The following is an 18,263-nucleotide window of genomic DNA, read 5'->3' as shown; positions in this document are numbered from 1 at the left end:
AAATTCCTTAACATTGATTTAAAGGTTGTATATGACAAGTGTTTCAATAAATGTAGGGTTCAGATCATTTTTTATTCCTTTTGTACCAAACATTTGAGTAGCAATTTAAATAGAATTCTCCTTCTGTAAAATATTACTATTCCATGTTTTGAAAATACTGCCCTACTTACCAAATATTGTAGAAAATTTGATCCACATTCATGAGGAACTTTAATCAAAATTTCACAGTTATGTGTAAGGGTGGGTGAGTTTGTAAACTGTCATGCCCAACCAGAATAACAATACTCAAGTCTGAGGATGTAATATAAAACATGCTGACTATAACCTATAACACTGTATTATATAATTGAAATGTGCTAAGAGAGTAGAACTTAAATGCTCCCCCAAAGGTAAATATGTGAGGGATGAAAGTGTTAATTAACTAAATAATAGGATTTCTGTCACAATATATACCTATATCAAATCACCATGAGCTGCACACTTTATGCGTAATACTCATGGTAATACAGTTTAAATAACTGTATCTCAATAAAGCTGAAAAATGAATGGATGAATCAATGAATGAAGTTCGTAATCATTAAAAAACAATATTCAGTGCTTTCTACGTATTAACAACTTGAAATTCAGCTATATCAACTGTACCTAATCTTTGTTGTTCTATACTTCTTCTATGGCATATTCTTACAGGTATTCCCCCATGAAAGGCAGAGATGCTTGAAAGCCCATTTTTTTTCATTAGAGGCACATAGATTTGGAAATCCTCATCATTCCCAAACAGCTGACTCTAGAAATGGCAGCTTGCCAGGGTGGCTTGGTTATTCATGCACTTATTTGCACTTCAAAGGGAAAAGAAAGCCTGTTCGTTTTCTGATACTCAAAAAAATTTTGCATGTCCTGGATATGGAGGAATAATCCAAGTCGAACAGCTCATATTCAAGCTGAGGCCACCAGTCACTCTGGGGAGGTTCTTGACAAGTGGCCCAGATTTTGCAATTTATCCAAAAGGGTAAGTTGTTCATTAAACAGAAGATTCATCGAACATCGCTGTGATATGCTTTACATAAGAAAAGCTATATTCTTCACTTAACATTCAGAAGTTGCTTATGGATTAATTAGTCCATCTGCCGCAACAAATACATTCACCCTTCTTTTACATTGATTGCTGAAAAGTGCCTACTTTACCCCTATCCTCTTATCCCTATCAATATAATGGAAAATAGTAACATTTTAGAAGTAAGACACTTATTTTTTCATATCTGTAAAAATGTGTATTTTTTTTAGCTTAACTGAGTTGGTAAATGCAGGGGTAAGAGGAAGACCTCAAAAAATGGTTTCCCATGATCAGTTTTATTCTTTTTTTAATTCACCAACCATCTGTTGGTCTGTGACAAGTGTTTTAATAAATACAGTCTTAATCATGTCTTATAACTGCCCCAAGATTGACATGATTAATTCTATTTTTTATTTATATATATTTTTATTTAATCATGTCAAGATTGACATGATTAATTCTACTATTTTTCATTTATATTTATATTTTTTATTTATATATATTTTTATTTAGTTGGTATACAATATTATGTTAGTTTTAGGTGTACATAGAGTGACTCAACATTTATATATCTTACAATGTGATAATAGCGCTGTCTTTCCACTTGCTTTCAATCCCACTTATACTTTTGTATGAGAACAACCACATGCCTCTATTTATCCCAGAATTTCTATCATTGGTATCTTCCTTCCCTCATTTATGCTGTTGCCAATTCTGATAACTTCTTTATGCGTAATACTCATGGTTTCTTATTTGCATCAAGTCTGGTGGCTTAATCACCATACCAGAGTCCAGCCCCCCCACTCTGGGACTGCCAGCCTCTTACCAAGCATCCGTCACCTGAGTCTTCTCATTTATATACTCTTGTTTGGTAGCATCAGAACCAAATCTAGTTTTGGCCACAGTTGTCAAAATGCCAGATGTTATAGTAATAGAAGGTATTATCTCACATACTCCTTATGTTGATTATGGCACTGTAACCTCTCACCCATTCTATTTAACAGCTACTTTAGAAAAAGTCTCTTTCTCTATGCCGTACTTAAATCACATTCCCAGCCTTCTTGAAACTCTTCTGCATCTAAACTCAAACTCAAGGCTCATAATACATAGGTATTTATTTTTAATCTTCAAATTACTTTTTGTCTCCTCTCACCAATTTTGCTCCCAACCCTCTTCTCCTCCTAAAAGTTGACTTTCCCTGGACTCATCTAGCAAAAGAGCTTCCATCCTTTTACTGGGCACCTAGGAGAGTTTGTATCTACACCCCAAACTACCTGTATGAAATGGCATACCTTTAATAGATGGCACTCCATCTCTACTGTCATTTCACAAAGCACATAAAAGTTATATGTCCTCCATATAAAACTATGTTTAAAACTGAGACAAGGGAGTACGGGGGGAGAAAAAAGCAAAGGAAGGAGGGAGCAAGAGAATACAATGGAAAATAAATATATGGCACCATGAGATATAAAATACCTTGTTGTTGGTGTAGGATCTCACCATTTGGAAAAAAAATGAAGGCTGGCTATTAATTTATTTGCTAAGTTACTAAACAATTTTCCTCTAGAATTAAAACTTTCGATGTTCTTTCAATGTTATTCTTCGGAGCTATACCTGATGGTAATGTCGCTTCCAGCTATCCTTTTCTAGGTTGTAAAAGGCATAATTTATAGAATAGTAACCTTTCAGTAGGCTAACAGTATGTTGATGAGCTTCAAGTGAAGTGAAAGAAAAAAAAAAGGGTTTTGTATTATCAGTGCTTACATTTTCTAAGGAATCACGTGCGGCGGTAGAGCCTTTAAAGGTCACAGACTTCTTTACTTTGAGAGATATCAAATAGCTTATGAAAATAGAGGTCAGCTACATGATAACGGGAAGAAAAGAGCATTCCCCAATGAAAAAAAATAAGATATTTGAGATTACATTGACTGTCCCTGTTTAAGATGGTATTTGATTGTCCTTAAAACCAAAAGTAAAATTTGCATATAAATGCCACGATTGCAAATGAATGAATGTACAAGTCTTAGAATCAATAGCTGTTGATCTTGCAGTATGAACACGAATGTGGTCTGCATGTATTGTACTAACTGTTACAGTAAGAACTAATGATCTCACAGCCTAAAACACTTCAGTAATTTTTATGTTTCTGCAGGTATTTTATATATTTCTGGATTTTGCAAAAATTGTCCTGCTTACCTCATAGGAACATAAAATAAATGATCATTATCCATAAGAAACTCACTTTTTAAAAATTATTCTTGCTTTAAAGATCACTAAAACAAATAAGAAATAAATGAATACCAAGACTAGGTTAACATGTAGGCAAGGTACCAAGCTACCTTGAAGGAGAAATGGAATAATGGCATTTGTCTTTTCAGTACCTAATGGCACACAATTCATGCATTAGTTGGATTTCATGTGTGACTGGAAGAAACTCTGGCCATGAAGTACTTTTCCCTTTACCCTCAGATATTGCTTGAAGTTCCTTTTAAGAGGATACTGCCTCCTTTCATTCTGTTGCTGTTAGGGATTACTCTAAATGCAAAGTTTATAGGAAAAGATAACCTATTGCCATAGTTTCAGTAGGTTTCAAATAGTTGGTGAAAAGACCAAGAGTTCTTCAGATAGGGAAGGGTATAATTCTTTGCCGGAACAGATATTCCCTAAACGGAAGGGACACCATGAAGTGTCCCTTCCTGGGGACAAAGAGGCAATTCTGTATCATGGCCAAAGCAATCTTCCCTACCGCTGCATCACTTTCTATAACCCTGGAGTTTATAAATACTGACCACAACATGAAACATAGAGAACAGAACAACAATACTGAACAGGAGAAGCTAACTTTTAGGTTGTGCTTTTCTGTCTGAAACTTCTCTTGTCGTTGGCTGCCTGCGTGCCCTCAGGGAAGATCATGGTGGCCTCAGTCCAGAGTCCTTGTCATTGACAACAGCTCAAGGATTGGATGCCTGTGTCCTATGTTTACATACTCCTGTATGCCCAGAGTCACCAAGACATTCCAATTTTGTGCCAATGAAAACTGGGTGATAGTTTTCAAGCTTAGTCCATGGAGAGAAAAATCAGAGAGGGAATGTACAGATTGGTGAATGTGTGCACACTAGCAGGTACCCATTCAGATCTCCAACTGAAGTTTCTTACTAGTGATCCAAAAACTGTACTGGGACATATTTTGCTGGTGAGGAAACATAATTGTTCTATTTTTGAAGGCACATTAACTCTTTCAGGGCCCATTGAGTAAATTAGCTCCTCTCGGTCATTAAGCCTGTCTCTACATGATGTGACAATTTCTACCTGGCACTGTATCATTTACCCCACAATGCCCCACACTCGTTCTGAGCACACATATTCTTTGTCTAGTCAGGGAGAGAGAATGTATTCATTTGAATGTCAGCAATTACTCTATGACTGCAACTCCGTGACTCCCTTTGCCTCTTTCCAGGGATCTCCAAGGATTTCCTGGTACATAGCTGTCAACTGAGCCTCACCAAGAAGCGGGTGTCTTAGTTGTCTAGAAATGGTATCATTTCAGGGGTTTTGAGTACAGTATTGTGCTCCCAAGTATATTTTCCTATATGCAAAAGCCAATATTATTGATTCCGTTGGGGTGAGAATTGTGAAGCTGTTTCAGGGTTCCATAGTCCTTCATTAAAATATAAACTCCCACTAAGAGACTGTGTTATCTGGACCCATTTTAGGGAAATAAGTTGATAACTATTTGAGAGCAGCCTGTACTGCCCCTCAATAGTGTGTTCAGAAAAGTGTGCAGATGTTTGGGGTGCACAAAGCTGGGAACATCAGCAGCCCTTAATAAGCAGGCATGAGCGAGTCTCACCACAAAAAAAGGATAATTTTTCTCCCCCCAGTGCCAATAGTTAGCCCTGTTAATAGACAGTGATGGATGACAAAAGCAAATGTCACCCCTCTCTCCTCTGTCCAGGGCTACCTTGGAGTGTCATCCATTGGTGTAAATTAAAACAAGTAAGGGTGGATCCAAAGGACACAGTACTCTCACTCAGAGGTGTTTTAGAGCAGTGTCCCTTTCATGTGCATATTTCATGTGCATATCATGTAAATCAGCTGGGATGTTGTTAAAATGCCGGTTCTGATTCAGGAGTCTGCAAGGCCAGGTTCTCTGCATTTCTAATAATCTCTTAGGTGACACGTATGCTGCTGGCCCACAGACCACACTTTGAATAGAAAGGATTTAGGAAAAGATGCACATGATCTTGGACAAAACATGATCTTTGATAAAAAGATGATGAATTTGAAATAAATTTGACAATATCCTAAAAAAAAAAATAGGTTTTAAGCCAGGAAGACTTTGATTAAATATTGATAACCCCACCAAGAGATTAATAAATCATTTTAAAAAGTATATATTTAACATTCATACCTATCTGAAGAGTTAGTGAGCATTTTCTCCTGGTGTGCTTTCTAAAGTTACCAGAAGTAATTGTTTTCCTTATCTCCTTCACTTCCTCCTGTTGGTGAAGATTTCAACAAATGCCAATGTCTGATTAAATATTCCTTTACGAAATTCCTATCAGAGCTGGTTTAAACATCCCCTCTCGACCTTTTATTAATCTGTCATGACAGCCCCTCTGTTCTTTCCTCAGAGATGAGCAATGTCCTTTTTATCTCCACAGGTCAACGGGAAGGATCTCTCAAAGGCCACCCATGAAGAGGCAGTGGAAGCTTTTCGAAACGCCAAGGAGCCCATTGTGGTTCAGGTGCTGAGGCGCACACCTCTAAGTAAACCAATCTATGGAACGGCCCCTGAAGTGCAGCTCATGAACGCCAGCACCCAGACAGACATTACCTTTGAACACATCATGGCCCTGGCCAAACTTCGACCACCTACCCCTCCCGTGCCAGACATCTGTCCATTTCTGCTCTCAGACAGGTATTTTTGCTGTCGCTTTTCCCAAAGCCCTATTTGTTCTCATTCATCATTTAGAGTAGGTGTTGCAAAGAATCAGTCACACTAGCAAGCTGACAATTTTGGAGACAGGTGCTCAGTTCTGTTTGGAAAATGTCTCCACTGTGTCTACATCCAATTAGTTCTCAGCTGTCCCTGCAAGCTACCTCCCCTGACCTACACAGTTGCTTCACCTCAGGAAACAGACTTGCTGAGGTGCAATGAAAAATTCTGGCCCTGATTAGTTCATCTCTGTACTTTCGGTCATCAAAAGCCTCACGCTACTCAAGAGTACCGGTCAGGGAAAAAGCTTTTCTCACTGAAGCTGCCAAAAATCTTATTAAGGCTGGCACAGAAGTGACATTTTGGTACTGTATTCTCCGCTGTGGAACACCTCTCTGTCTCTTTTGCTTTTTGCTTCTTTAAATGAGAAGCTAGGAAATTGATTTCATTAAAGTACAAAAGAAATTATCCAGTATAGTGAGATGTAAACAAAAGGTTCTGACTGTCAGAGAATAAGTATAGAGCTATGAAATAAGGAACTATTAAAGGAATATTTCTTCACAATTTTTACCTAATTTAAAGGCAGTTAAAGATATTTTATTCAACTCACCCTACTTGTATAGTCTTGGAAGTATGTTTTGCCCTGAACTTGGAAGTATGTTTTGTTTTATGACTTTTTAAACAAATATTTAAACATTATTGAGAGTTTGATTTATGAGATCAATAGTCTCTGTAGACTGCATTTTCATTGCCTACTGATCCACTTTCCACTTTGTAAAACTCAGATCTGATCGCGTCCTTTCCTGCCCGTTAGTGCCTTTCAGTGGGCCGTGTGCATCCATTGGAATCACAAAGGAACTTGGAACTGTAATAACAGTTCATTGTCCAAATCCCACCTCAGGCCAATTAAATAAGAATTTTGTAGAATGAGACCCAGGCATTACAATTTTTCAAAAATCCCCCTAGGAGATTAAATGTGTAACCACATTTTGGATAACCACTCCTTGAAACCTCAAATTCCAGGAAGGCACGGGCTCTCTCTGACTTGCTTATGACTTTATGCATTCATCCATTACTTATTAAATAGTTCCTTATGTCAGACACTGGAATAGGTAATGAGCATAAGACTGAGAACAAAAATAAAGTCACTATCTCCTAGAGTTTGTATTCTAGAGGGTAAGCTAAACCATACACAAGCACACAAGTATTTAAATATTCATTAGCATAGGCTGACACTGAGTAGCCATTCAATCAATACTTCCTTGAATGAAAAGTAATAGCTGACGTTTATTAGCTCACTTAACATATTTTAGGTAATATTCCAAGTGTTTTACATTTATTCTCAGTCCTCAAAATAACTATTTGAAGGAGTTCATTACATTATTACCATATCCATGTCACTGACGTTAAGTGACTGGGCCAAGGTCACATAGCAAAGAAGTGACAGGGCCAGGCCTCTGAGCCAAAGATGTGTAAGTGTCCACTCTTTTACCCACTGTCCTGTGCTTTTCTTCCTAAGTCCTACAGGCCCTAACACAGAGGCAACCTCTTCTAGCAAACTTCCTAGGGCTGCAGTAGGTCCATCCCCACCATGTACTCTCACGGCTTCTGTATTTTCTCCTTAATTATCACACTATTTTAAAATTCCCACTTTGCTACTTTCCTCAATCCATAGGACAAGAATTGGACCTTGTGTACCGACATACTTCTAGCATGTGGCGTAGGGCCTGGTATCTGGTAGACACACAATCAATGTTTATTGAATGAATAAAGTGTTCCTCCCGGCAGGGCTCCCTTCTTACTAACTGAAGGACAAGGGACACACGTCAGATGCCCCAGACATCAAGCTTTGATGTTTTACCGGCCCAAATGGGCTTTTCATAGCCAGTCCAGATTTAAGCAATTGGGGTTTGCCTGTTGGACCAGCAAGCAAGGTGATGCACGTACTGCTTCTGTTATTTGGGACCCCGTTGCTCAACCCTGCACGGATCTGATAGCAGTGAGGAGAGGCTGGCAGGATATGTACACTGACTGTGTGAAGGCACCAAGGTCGTTTTCTCTCTTATTACAACTATTGATAAGAAAACGAATTTATACCACAAACTCTAGGCTTTCAAGAATGTCCACACTGCCAGGGATTAGAGGTCTCACCTGCAGTGAACTTGGTTAATTACACTTCAACTTTTTCATGGACTTTTAGAAATAGAGATGCCCTCGTGCCCTTTGCTGTGGGACTATGTTCAGCCTTCATGTGGTACAATATATGTTCTCTCTCATAGCATATAATTTGAAAGCACTTCTATCAATTATTTAAAACATTTTCCCAAAATTAAAGGATATATAAGAGTTATGTACAGTAGCCTGGATCCCTCACATTTCCTTTACTTAATCAGCTGTCTCCAGGAATTTTCTAAAGAGATAATAGAACCCTGCGGCTTATATAAGCCTTATATATAAAGCTTTCTATAGAGTTACCACCATGAATGCTATTTAACATCGGTACACGGGCCCTTTTTCAAAAAGGGGAAAATGTGGGTTGTGAGAGGGAATGAGGAAGGAGGTCTTAAGGAACAGTGGCAATGTCTGTTTTACAACCTGAAAAATATATCCTTTGAAAACTGATGTCAAAAAACAGTTTGGGGCTGTGTATTATGAAAGTGGTAGTACTTTGTTACAAAATACCCCCCTTTGGGTAGGCTGTGATCTCAAATGCCACACACCCATGTATGGAGCGCGCCCCATTTGGTGGAATGATAGCAGGGTCAGAGTATCAATAAGGCACCACGGCCCGTCAAAGATCTCACAGCAGCCTTCACAGAATGCAGCTCTGACCACGGGCCCTTATGTCAGAATTCTTTCAGAAAACCAAATTGATGGACTTCATGGAGGTAGAGAAAGAAAAGCAATTACTTATTCTGAGCTGTAGTTCTTTTCAAGGCTAGACCAGTACAGGTCTTATTGCAAAGCAGAGAAAACGAAAGTGAAATTCTGAAATCAGTGTTAATCTTGAAAACAACCCTTCTGATCCATTCCTATCATATTACTACATTCCCCATAGCTGCCATTCTCTTCATCCGATGGAGCATGAATTTTATGAGGACAATGAGTATCTTTCCAGCTTGCCTGCTGATGCAGACAGAACAGAGGACTTTGAATATGAGGTAAGATTATTTTCACACCACTTCACATTTCTTCATGAAGTTATGGTTGAGAAGTTTTGCATAAAAAAGAAAAATTAATTTATTACTATAAGAAATGTTTTGTCGAGTATATACCTAGGGTAAAACCTTTTAAATATTTTTAGTTTTGGCACTTTGACTCTAGTATTTTAAATATGTGGGGAAACATTTTTATAATATAAACTTAAAAACAATTTGTTACCATTTCCTGTTGATCTTTATAAATGATATTATGGCAGCTACATTTTTTCTTCTTTCCATAATATAAGAGTATTTCCAAGTAGAGTTTGGAAAAGAAATTGTATTTAAAACTAAGAGGGTGCTTACTATTTTTGTTTACTGTATAGTATTTTAATTTTAATTGATGAACTAAATTCTATTATATTAGTCACATTCCCCTTCACAGATTAAAAATTCTCTTTATCTGTGACTCAAGCACGTACTCAAAAGAACAGTTTCACTGACTTTCAAGAAAGAGAGATGCCTTCAAGCCCTTTGCGGTTGAACTGTGTTTAGCCTTCACAAGGTATATGTTAGAGTATCTGTATGGTGATAGATAACAGTGCCAAAAGCCCATCTGTTAATTATTTAAGAGCTTTCATGAAAGTTAAAGGATTTATCCTAATATTTCCTCTGCTTCTGCAGTCTGTAAATGTAGGAAAAGCTTCAGACTACTCTGACATTTGAAAATAAAATGGATTAAGGAGGTAAAGAAGCTTTGGTAAACAGGCAGGGAACCCAGGACTATCTGCCCTTTTAATGCTTTAGATGATGTCATACAAGTTCAGCAAAATGTTCTTTTCCATTTTACAACCAGGAAATCCTGAAATCTCTTCCCTTAGGAGGATCTAAAATCAAATAAGGCTGATTCAGTGGAGCTCACCTAAAGCAAATAGACGTTTATTTGCAATCTTCCCCCTGCAAAAGTCATTTTTGGGGATTACAGAAATCAGTATTGCTTTGCAGCTGCAATCTGGAAGCGTGTACAATGATACTCAGTATCTGGGTAGACAGTTTTGTCGTTGTTATTGTTCATATTAATTTTTATCCCTTCTCTGATAAGTTGATTGAAAAGTTTTATCTTATAAATCAACTCAAGTCCTGGTATGCACTGGGATATCCATTAAGTTTTGTCTGTTCATACAAAGTAAATTACAAAATGGAGTCACTTATCCATTTGTTAATCTTTGAATTAATAATTCAAGGTTAAACAATGGTTTGTTTTTTTTTCAGTTAATAAATAGTTTGGGTTTGGGGTCTGGAATTACCTTCAACTTTTCATTTAGCTTGTGCCTTAAAGTTCTATTAAAATAAACCTGTGTGTTAGGGGAGGCCTTGAGAGAGAGATTTGTTTAGACTAAGCAAGTTAACAGTAAAAAAAAAAAAAAAATCCTTTCAATTAATTAGCATATAATTGAACATTACATCACAAACAGGTTCCTTTTCATTTCTATAGGGCCACTGTAACCGAGCCACATCCTCTTCTTTGGCTGCCAGCTGCCAGCATCAGTGTGATGGCAGTGGTGATCCTCGGACGAGTCTTCTGTAGCCTATAATCTCAACTAATCACAGCATTTTTAGTCATTAATTTGCCGTCAGCTGTGATTCTCTTGCCAAAGTCACCTTTCTGACTGACTGAAATAAAGAATGTTCCTGTGAAATTTAAATGAGAAGAAAGTTATTTTGACAGGCTTCAGTCATGAGAGAGGATGCATTTGTGAACATCGTGCATGGTTCACAGTGGGGGTGGAGACATGGGAGAATACCCCAAAGCTAATTTACCAAGTTTAGGGGAGAGAAGCGATTCTACTGCTTTCGAGCTTGTCACAGTTATGTGGCAGAAGTGCACATCCCACCCCTCATGGCTGCATCAGATTAGACTGAAATCTAGTCAGTCCACTGCTAGCGCCAGAGCTGATGGTGGCCACCACACTAAATGGGGGAGGTTTAGAAATGCTATTCCCATCTTTATGCACCATCGCACTTAGAAACAGACTGTGTTTCTGTGACCAGCTGAGGTGACCCCAGCTCCTCCAGGAGCTCTGTCCTAACCCATCAGCTCTGCAGATGCGGTGGATGACCACCTGCAGGAAGGGCCAGTTGTGTGCCACTTAAAGAATATTGCAGGAAACTGAGTCTGAGGCCAAAGAGAGAACTTCACCTCAGAAAGAGGTGCTCATTCCTCCTCCACCTAAACATGAATACATATCAGCTGGCAGCTGGGAAAGTAGAAGACTCCTTTCCATCTGCTGTCATTCATTTGTACCTTGAATATTTAGTGAACACTTGAAGATGCCAGGTTCTTATCTACATTTGGGACTGATGAAGCCCCTGCGCTAGTGGAGTTTAACCTTTAGGGGAGAGGGTTGGATAATAAACAAGTAACAACATAGTATGTTAGATAGTGATAAGGGCTAATGTAGAACAACAATTATGGGGTAACAAAGGAAGAAATACATGGTGTTGGGACGGAGTGTTGCTATCCGGTTCAGGTGGTCAGAGCCTCTTCTATGAGTTCTAAAAAGGAAGTAAGAGAGCTAGCCATGTGGCTATCTGAGGGAGGCCCTTTCCAGGTAGAGGGAAGGGGAGCACAAAGTACCGGAAGCAGGCACGTGCCTGGTAGGCAGGGAAGCCAGAGTGAGTAGGGATGTGTCTGGAGGAGCCTTTGGCTTTTACTATGAGATGAAAACTTGCTAGAGAAGAAAGATGAGGACCATGGTGTGAAGCCCCAGCAAGATCCCTCAAGCTGCTGGAATGAGACAGACAGTGAGGAAGCAAAGGCTGCAGCGGAGCAGTCAGGCGTGAGCGAGAGGCGGGTTGGACCTGGACGGCGATGAGCAAGAGCTGAGACATTCGCAAGAGCAGCACCCACCCCTGCCCGCAGGTCTACCTAAATGTCTGTGGTTCCATTGTTGCCTCAGATTTCTAATATACTTTATGCTCTGGCAGATTTTTCTTTTCTTCTGACTTTTTAAAAAGCAAAACATCATAAGCCAGGGTGAAACACAGCTTCTGACATCCACTGAAACTAACATAACCAATACACTCATTAAAAGACAGAAAGTGTACAGAACTGCGGCTCTGAACTCGCTAAAATGCAAACTACACAACTATCCTTTTTTAAAGGCCTACCTACTATTATTGACTCAGTGAACCAAAGCTGATCTATCTTGTAAATATATATTTAGGGATTTTTAGTGCATGGATTATTGACCCAATAGACAAAAACAGATCTGACTATCTTGTAAATACATATTTAGAGACTTTTTAACAAGCAGATTATTGCATTGATAGACTGTAACAGCTCCCTTCAGAGCCATGGTGGACAGCAAATGCTTCTTTGGAGATATTATAGTCAATGTGTTAATGTTATGGTGACTGTGCTATGTTAGAGATCTCTGTAAAATTTTAATGACACCCATATCTCACCATAGCCTATCACCACTTTACCTAAGAAATTTACTTGACAGGGTTTAAAATTTTCCCACTGTGCTTCAGAAAAGTCTCAGAGGACCAGGCTGCAATTAAAAGACTCGCAGCTTGAAATTTGTTCTCTTTAAAAAAACGATGGCACTTGTTCTCTAATTAAATGTGATAAATGGTTTTAATTTTATTTTTGAGAGAAAAAACAAAAATATTTTTAAATTTAAACAATGCACCCTCCCTAAGAGTCAGGATGTTCCATGCCATCAAAATACCACTGAGGATTAAGCATCTTCTCTTCTTTATTTTCAACTTTGTTCATTTTTTTCCAGAGCCAGCTAAAGGTTGAAATAAATCATAGATAGCCCTTAGCAAGTCAGAGGCAGATCTCAAATCCAACCTCTACCAGACATAATTTAAAAGGAAAAGCTTCAAAAAATATAGCATTCTTTGGTCCAACTCCTAATAAAGACATGTTTGCCACTGCCTGAGTGCAAGATGTTGAATTTTTTGTAGTATTTTCCATTAACTCTCAAGCCAGAGTTGATAGAGGAGGGTCAGAGAACTAATCAGTGCAACATTTTGCTAGTATAAAACATCACATTAACCAAGACAAGCAAATAATTTAAGCAATATTTCTGAGCCAGCAGATTTTCGTCACTTAAAATGCTACTTGAAATCATTTTCACTGCTCTTTCTAAAATCAAGTTGAAGAAAACATATTCAACAGCCTAATTTAAGTATACTTAGAGTTCCCCTTGTGTGTGCATTGTCATCTAAATGAAAATGAATTTAGCAATTTGCTTGAAGAGTTATTAAAGGTGGAAAAGAGAAAGGACAACTACATGTCAGAGTTCGGAGTACACGTTGACTGATAACCAAACATGGGTCAGTGTCTATAAATATGAAAGAGTATTTAACATATTAATTAGTTTCTTCTTGGCTATACTTAACACAAAGCATAAGTAAATCCTTGTGCTAGGCTGAGAAGCGTCCTTTTGCAAGATCTTGCTGGATCTATGTGAGTATGTGAAGAATATTTGTGAGAATTTAAGCATATAATCTCTCTCTTGCATAGTCAAGGAAAAGAAAATTATGAATCAAAGTGATGCTCATTCAAAAAAAATAACAAATGGATAAGCACTGATGAGATTTCAGTAATATCTCTTTGAACAGCTTTGTGATATGTGACGCCAAGCCTTCCTGGTGTGCAGGTGTAGAGTTCCTTGGCTCCATTGTAGGCTGTGAGGGCAGAGGCCTTATCTGCCTTGAGCATCATTGCATCACATCAGCTGCTTGACAGTGAGCGCTCAATATTTGATGAATGAGTAAATGCACAATCCCCTTGTTGTCTTCTTGGACCAAGTTCAGGGCAGTGCAGTATATTTCCTCCTTTGTGTACAAGGGAATTGGAAAGGAACTTGGACCACCATGTACTTACAACAGATTTCCTTTTAAAACAAGCATTTGTTCTTTATGACACAGGCTGTAATTCTAGTACCATATTTGTTTTATTTAATCATTTCAAAGGAAAGGGCCAAAGTGGTGGTGGGTTGGGGGAAGAGACAGGGAGAGGTAAGTAGGAAACCAGAATTTAAATGGTCTCCATGAAAATTCACCTTTGTGATCATCACTTAGTAAAATCATAAAACCATATATGTCATATGAAGTTGACATATCCTCTAATCTACCCTGGACCCTTCTATAATTTCTTCACCAAGGGATTACTCAGCAAATTGGTGAAACGCTACAATGGACAGGCAACTGAGCTCCTCCCCAAGTAGCCAGTTCCAACTGACAATCTCTGGGTGTTTAGAAAAGGAAATGTGTCGATGAGTTTGAAAATCAGTGGTGGAAGGAGTATATTTGGGAGAAGTATATGAAACATAACTCATAAAGAGCCTATATATATTATCCTTATGTGTGGTAGATACCAGAGAAAGACAAAAGAGTGGGTCAAGTATGAAACTGTAGAATTCAGCATTTTTTAATTCACTAAGTGCTTTATGTTTCACCAGTCTATTCCACTTGCTAGTCACATTTTAGAATTATTAATGGAATATCTAAAACAATTTTATACCACTTACTACTGGGGCAATAAAATCATCCATTTAAACAATCACCTTCATGAGTTTCATTCTGTTGGAAAATTTATGGAATTGAAAACTGATCTAGATGAAGTGTGAAAATATTTTTATTACTTGAACATTTAAGATAAGGCGGTATCCACAGTCAGTTTGGAGTTGGTTCATTGAAATGTCGATTAGTGACACCACCATTTTCTCTATTATGTCAGATTAAAATCTTAATCATGGAGACCAAACCAGTCAGTTGTCATATATACAGGCTTATATTTCCAGACACTCTGAGGCATGCTCCTCCTTCATAACACCACTGCCTCCTCCCTTGTCTAGAACATCGCTCTATCTCTAGCCTATTTCTTGGTCTCCTTGGGCCGGTCACTCCCTGGTCTCTACCTTCCATCCTATTCACCACTATCAGTCCAGTCCTCCTCCAGTGCGCGGCGCGTTGGACCTCTCCCTCTTCACCATCCCGTATGACTCTATTCCTTGACTTAACTCTAAAATCCACTGCCTGGCATTGATGATCCTTTGTAATCTGCCACCACCATGCCTTTCCAGGCATTCTGGGGTCAAACTCCACAGCGCAGCAACACTCAGAGGAAGCCATGTGCTTTTCTTCTCTGTGCTATTACTCATGGGTCTCTCTGCTCCTCAGACACCTTCCTCAAATTTCTTTCTCACCACTGAACTCCCATATCATATTCTGTAAATATACTCTTTGTCATTGTACCCTGGGTTACAATTTATATACTTAACTTTCTCTCTAGTTTGCCTTTCTTAATTTTTTTTAGCTTGTATGTACTTAACTTTTTCTTTTAGTTTGTCTTTCTAATTATCTATCACCAGGAGAGCCTTAGCGTAGGCCCTGGCTGGCAGGCAGTGGGCACTCGGCAGCATTTGCAGGGTGAGTGAATAAACTATTGATCATTGCTGCTGCTGTTCTTATAGTATCCTGAAAACAAATACAAAGGATTAAATGAGGGGAAAGGAGAAGAGAGCTGATGGGGAATAGAAATTTAAAATAAAGTGTGAAAATCTTTGTTTTTTCTCAAAATAATTCAGTTAACAGCTTAGAAAATTAGAGTAAATGGATTGAAGCATACACTTGTGCCAGATCATAAAAAGAAAATGTGCTTTTTTTGTTGTTGTTGCCTTTCTAATAAGGAAGATGTGCATGGAAAACCAGAGTAAATAGACTTGCTAATTGATGTAGGTAAAAAATGATTGGGATTCGGTTCATGTTAGGAAAAACATGCCTCCTGGTTTGCCCTAAACCACCTCCATGGATGACTAATGCTCCCGTTTAATTATGAATAGCATCCTCTTTCCCTTTCAGAAATGTCCTAGCACTACACTTCTTTTTTTTTTTTTTTTTGGTTGTCCTAGTTTTTATATACTTTGAACCTTAATCGAGGCTGAGATTTTGGAATCACATTTTATATAATCCTAATATTCCAAGCAGAGGTGACTCACAATTTATTAATTTGAATAATCGTATTTATTAAGTTGAATAATTTCCATAAATATTGACTTGTTATTAAAAAAAATAAAGATCCTCCTTAAGGAGTGACTAGAAAGAAAATGCCACAAAGTTGAAAATAGTCATCAAAGTTATTGTAACTCTTTTAGATTCCTTACTGAAAGAAATGAGATTAGTATTGGTGTTAATTTGGTCATGTAATTTCATAAAACAAATATGAGGCAAATTTATTTTTCGCCTCAGTGATTATGACAACACTAAACCTTATTTCCTAAGAAAACAGTGAAAAGTAAATTTAACTTTCCAAAGAAGTTAATAAACAATGTAACCATGGGCTCATTTATTTTACTGGGAATCTAGATATAAAAAGAAGATTCCTTATGCTATGTATATGAATTTTATCAAAATGCTGACATTCAATTTTTGTTTAAAGATACTCATGATACACATTCAGATGATTGCCTTTGCATTACTGAAAGGTGTTTGTGAAAGGTTGTGTTTAAGGTGAATATTTGCATTTCAAATCATTTTTTCCCAATAACTTATATTCTGCTTTAAAAAACTGTTTTCATAAGGGCAAAGGGAAGAGAGCTGTCTTTTTAAATATAAAGTAAATCACAAATAAGGATTTCCATATTCCTACCAGAGGAATATTTCCATATTCTTACCAGAGGCAATATAATCTAGTAGAAGGAATCCAAACAGGGCTTCTGGTTCCAGTTCCCACTCTGCCTCTTGAAGGGACCATTTGCTGCTTAAATTACAGAATCTTCACATGTGAGCTTCATGGGATATCGATGTTAGTCTCGAATGGTTTATCATCATCCAGTTCTCCCATGATACTAAGTTAAATAAAGTGAGACAAATGTTTGAACATTTCATACTTATCAACCACATTTTATAGTTATTATAAAAAGGGCATATACACCCACATGGCCTTACATTGGTCAGTGTCTAGCACCATTGTACCAATTGGTAGCAAGTAGTACACCTCTTCCTTTTATCTGAAGTTAGCTTTAGTATTTAGAACAAGTTAACTCATACAAATTTGCCAATTAGAGATGTCTCCAGCTTTGTATTTATTTCTCAAGACTGTTTTGGCCCTTTAGAGTTTTTTATGGTCCCATACAAAATTTTGGATTTGTTCCTATTTCTGTGAAAAATACCATTGGAATTATGGTATTATGTTAAATCTAGATGTGACTTTGTATAATATGGACATTGTAACAATATTAATTCTTCTGATCCATAAACACAATATACCTTTCCATTTATTTGCATCTTTTTCATTTTCTTTTATTATCAGTGCACAGGTATTTTATCCCCTTGGTTAAGTTTATGTCTAAGTGTTTTACTGTTTTTGATGCTGTTTGTGAGTGGAATTCTTTTCTTTCTTTTTTAGCTATTTTGTTGTTAGTGTATAGAAAATCAACTTCTTACTGTATGTTGATTTTGTATCCTGCAATTCTCCTGAATTTGTTTATTAATTCACACAGTTTTTGGTGAAATCTTTAGGATTTTCTTCATATAAATCGTGTTATAGGCAGAGACAATTTTCTTCCTTTATGATTGGGATGCCTTTTATTTCTTCTTTTTGCCTAGTAGCTCTGGCAATAGGAGTATTGAGGGGGGCACCCTTGTCTTGTTCCTCATCTTAGGGGAAAAGCTTTCAACCTTTCACCATTACATATGTTAGATGTGGGCTTGTCATATTTGTCTGGTACAATGTTGAGGTATATTCCACCTATACCCAATTAGTTGAGAGTTTTTAGTCACGAAAGGATGTTGGATTTTTGTCTAATGCTTTTTCTGCATCTATTGGGATGATCATATGATTTATCCAGCTACTGTGGTGTGTCACATTTATTGATTCGCATATGTTGAACCATTTATGCGTAAGATTCTTTTAACATTCTGCTGAATTCAATTTACTAGTATTTTGTTGAGAATTTTTGCACCTATATTCATCAGGAATATTGGCCTGTATTTTCCTTGTCTTGTAGTGTCTTTCTCCAGCTTGGGTATCAGGGTAATACTGGACTCGTGAAATGAGTTTGGAGATATTCCCTTCTCTTTAAATTTTTGGAAGAATTTGATAAGGATTGGC

The 18,263-nt window shown here is 37.6% G+C and overlaps 1 protein-coding gene across 3 annotated transcripts in view; it reads left to right on the top strand.

Moving 5' to 3' along the window:
• The window catches only part of PDZRN4 (PDZ domain containing ring finger 4), a 321,554-nt gene that overhangs the window by 263,374 nt on the left and 39,917 nt on the right, over window positions 1-18,263 (top strand). For all 3 annotated transcript variants that reach the window (XM_054591230.1, XM_054591229.1, XM_054591231.1), the window contains 2 exons: window positions 5,716-5,972; window positions 9,049-9,151. In XM_054591230.1, coding sequence (XP_054447205.1) covers window positions 5,716-5,972; window positions 9,049-9,151 — 360 coding nt within the window. The remainder of the gene's footprint in view (window positions 1-5,715; window positions 5,973-9,048; window positions 9,152-18,263) is intronic.

This window comes from Pteronotus mesoamericanus, unplaced genomic scaffold (assembly GCF_021234165.1).
Source record: "Pteronotus mesoamericanus isolate MK-2021 breed Mesoamerican mustached bat unplaced genomic scaffold, CSHL_Meso_final scaffold_21, whole genome shotgun sequence".
Taxonomy (NCBI): domain Eukaryota; kingdom Metazoa; phylum Chordata; class Mammalia; order Chiroptera; family Mormoopidae; genus Pteronotus; species Pteronotus mesoamericanus.
Note: the sequence above shows the minus strand (reverse complement) of the source record. Positions and strands in the feature narration are given on the sequence as shown.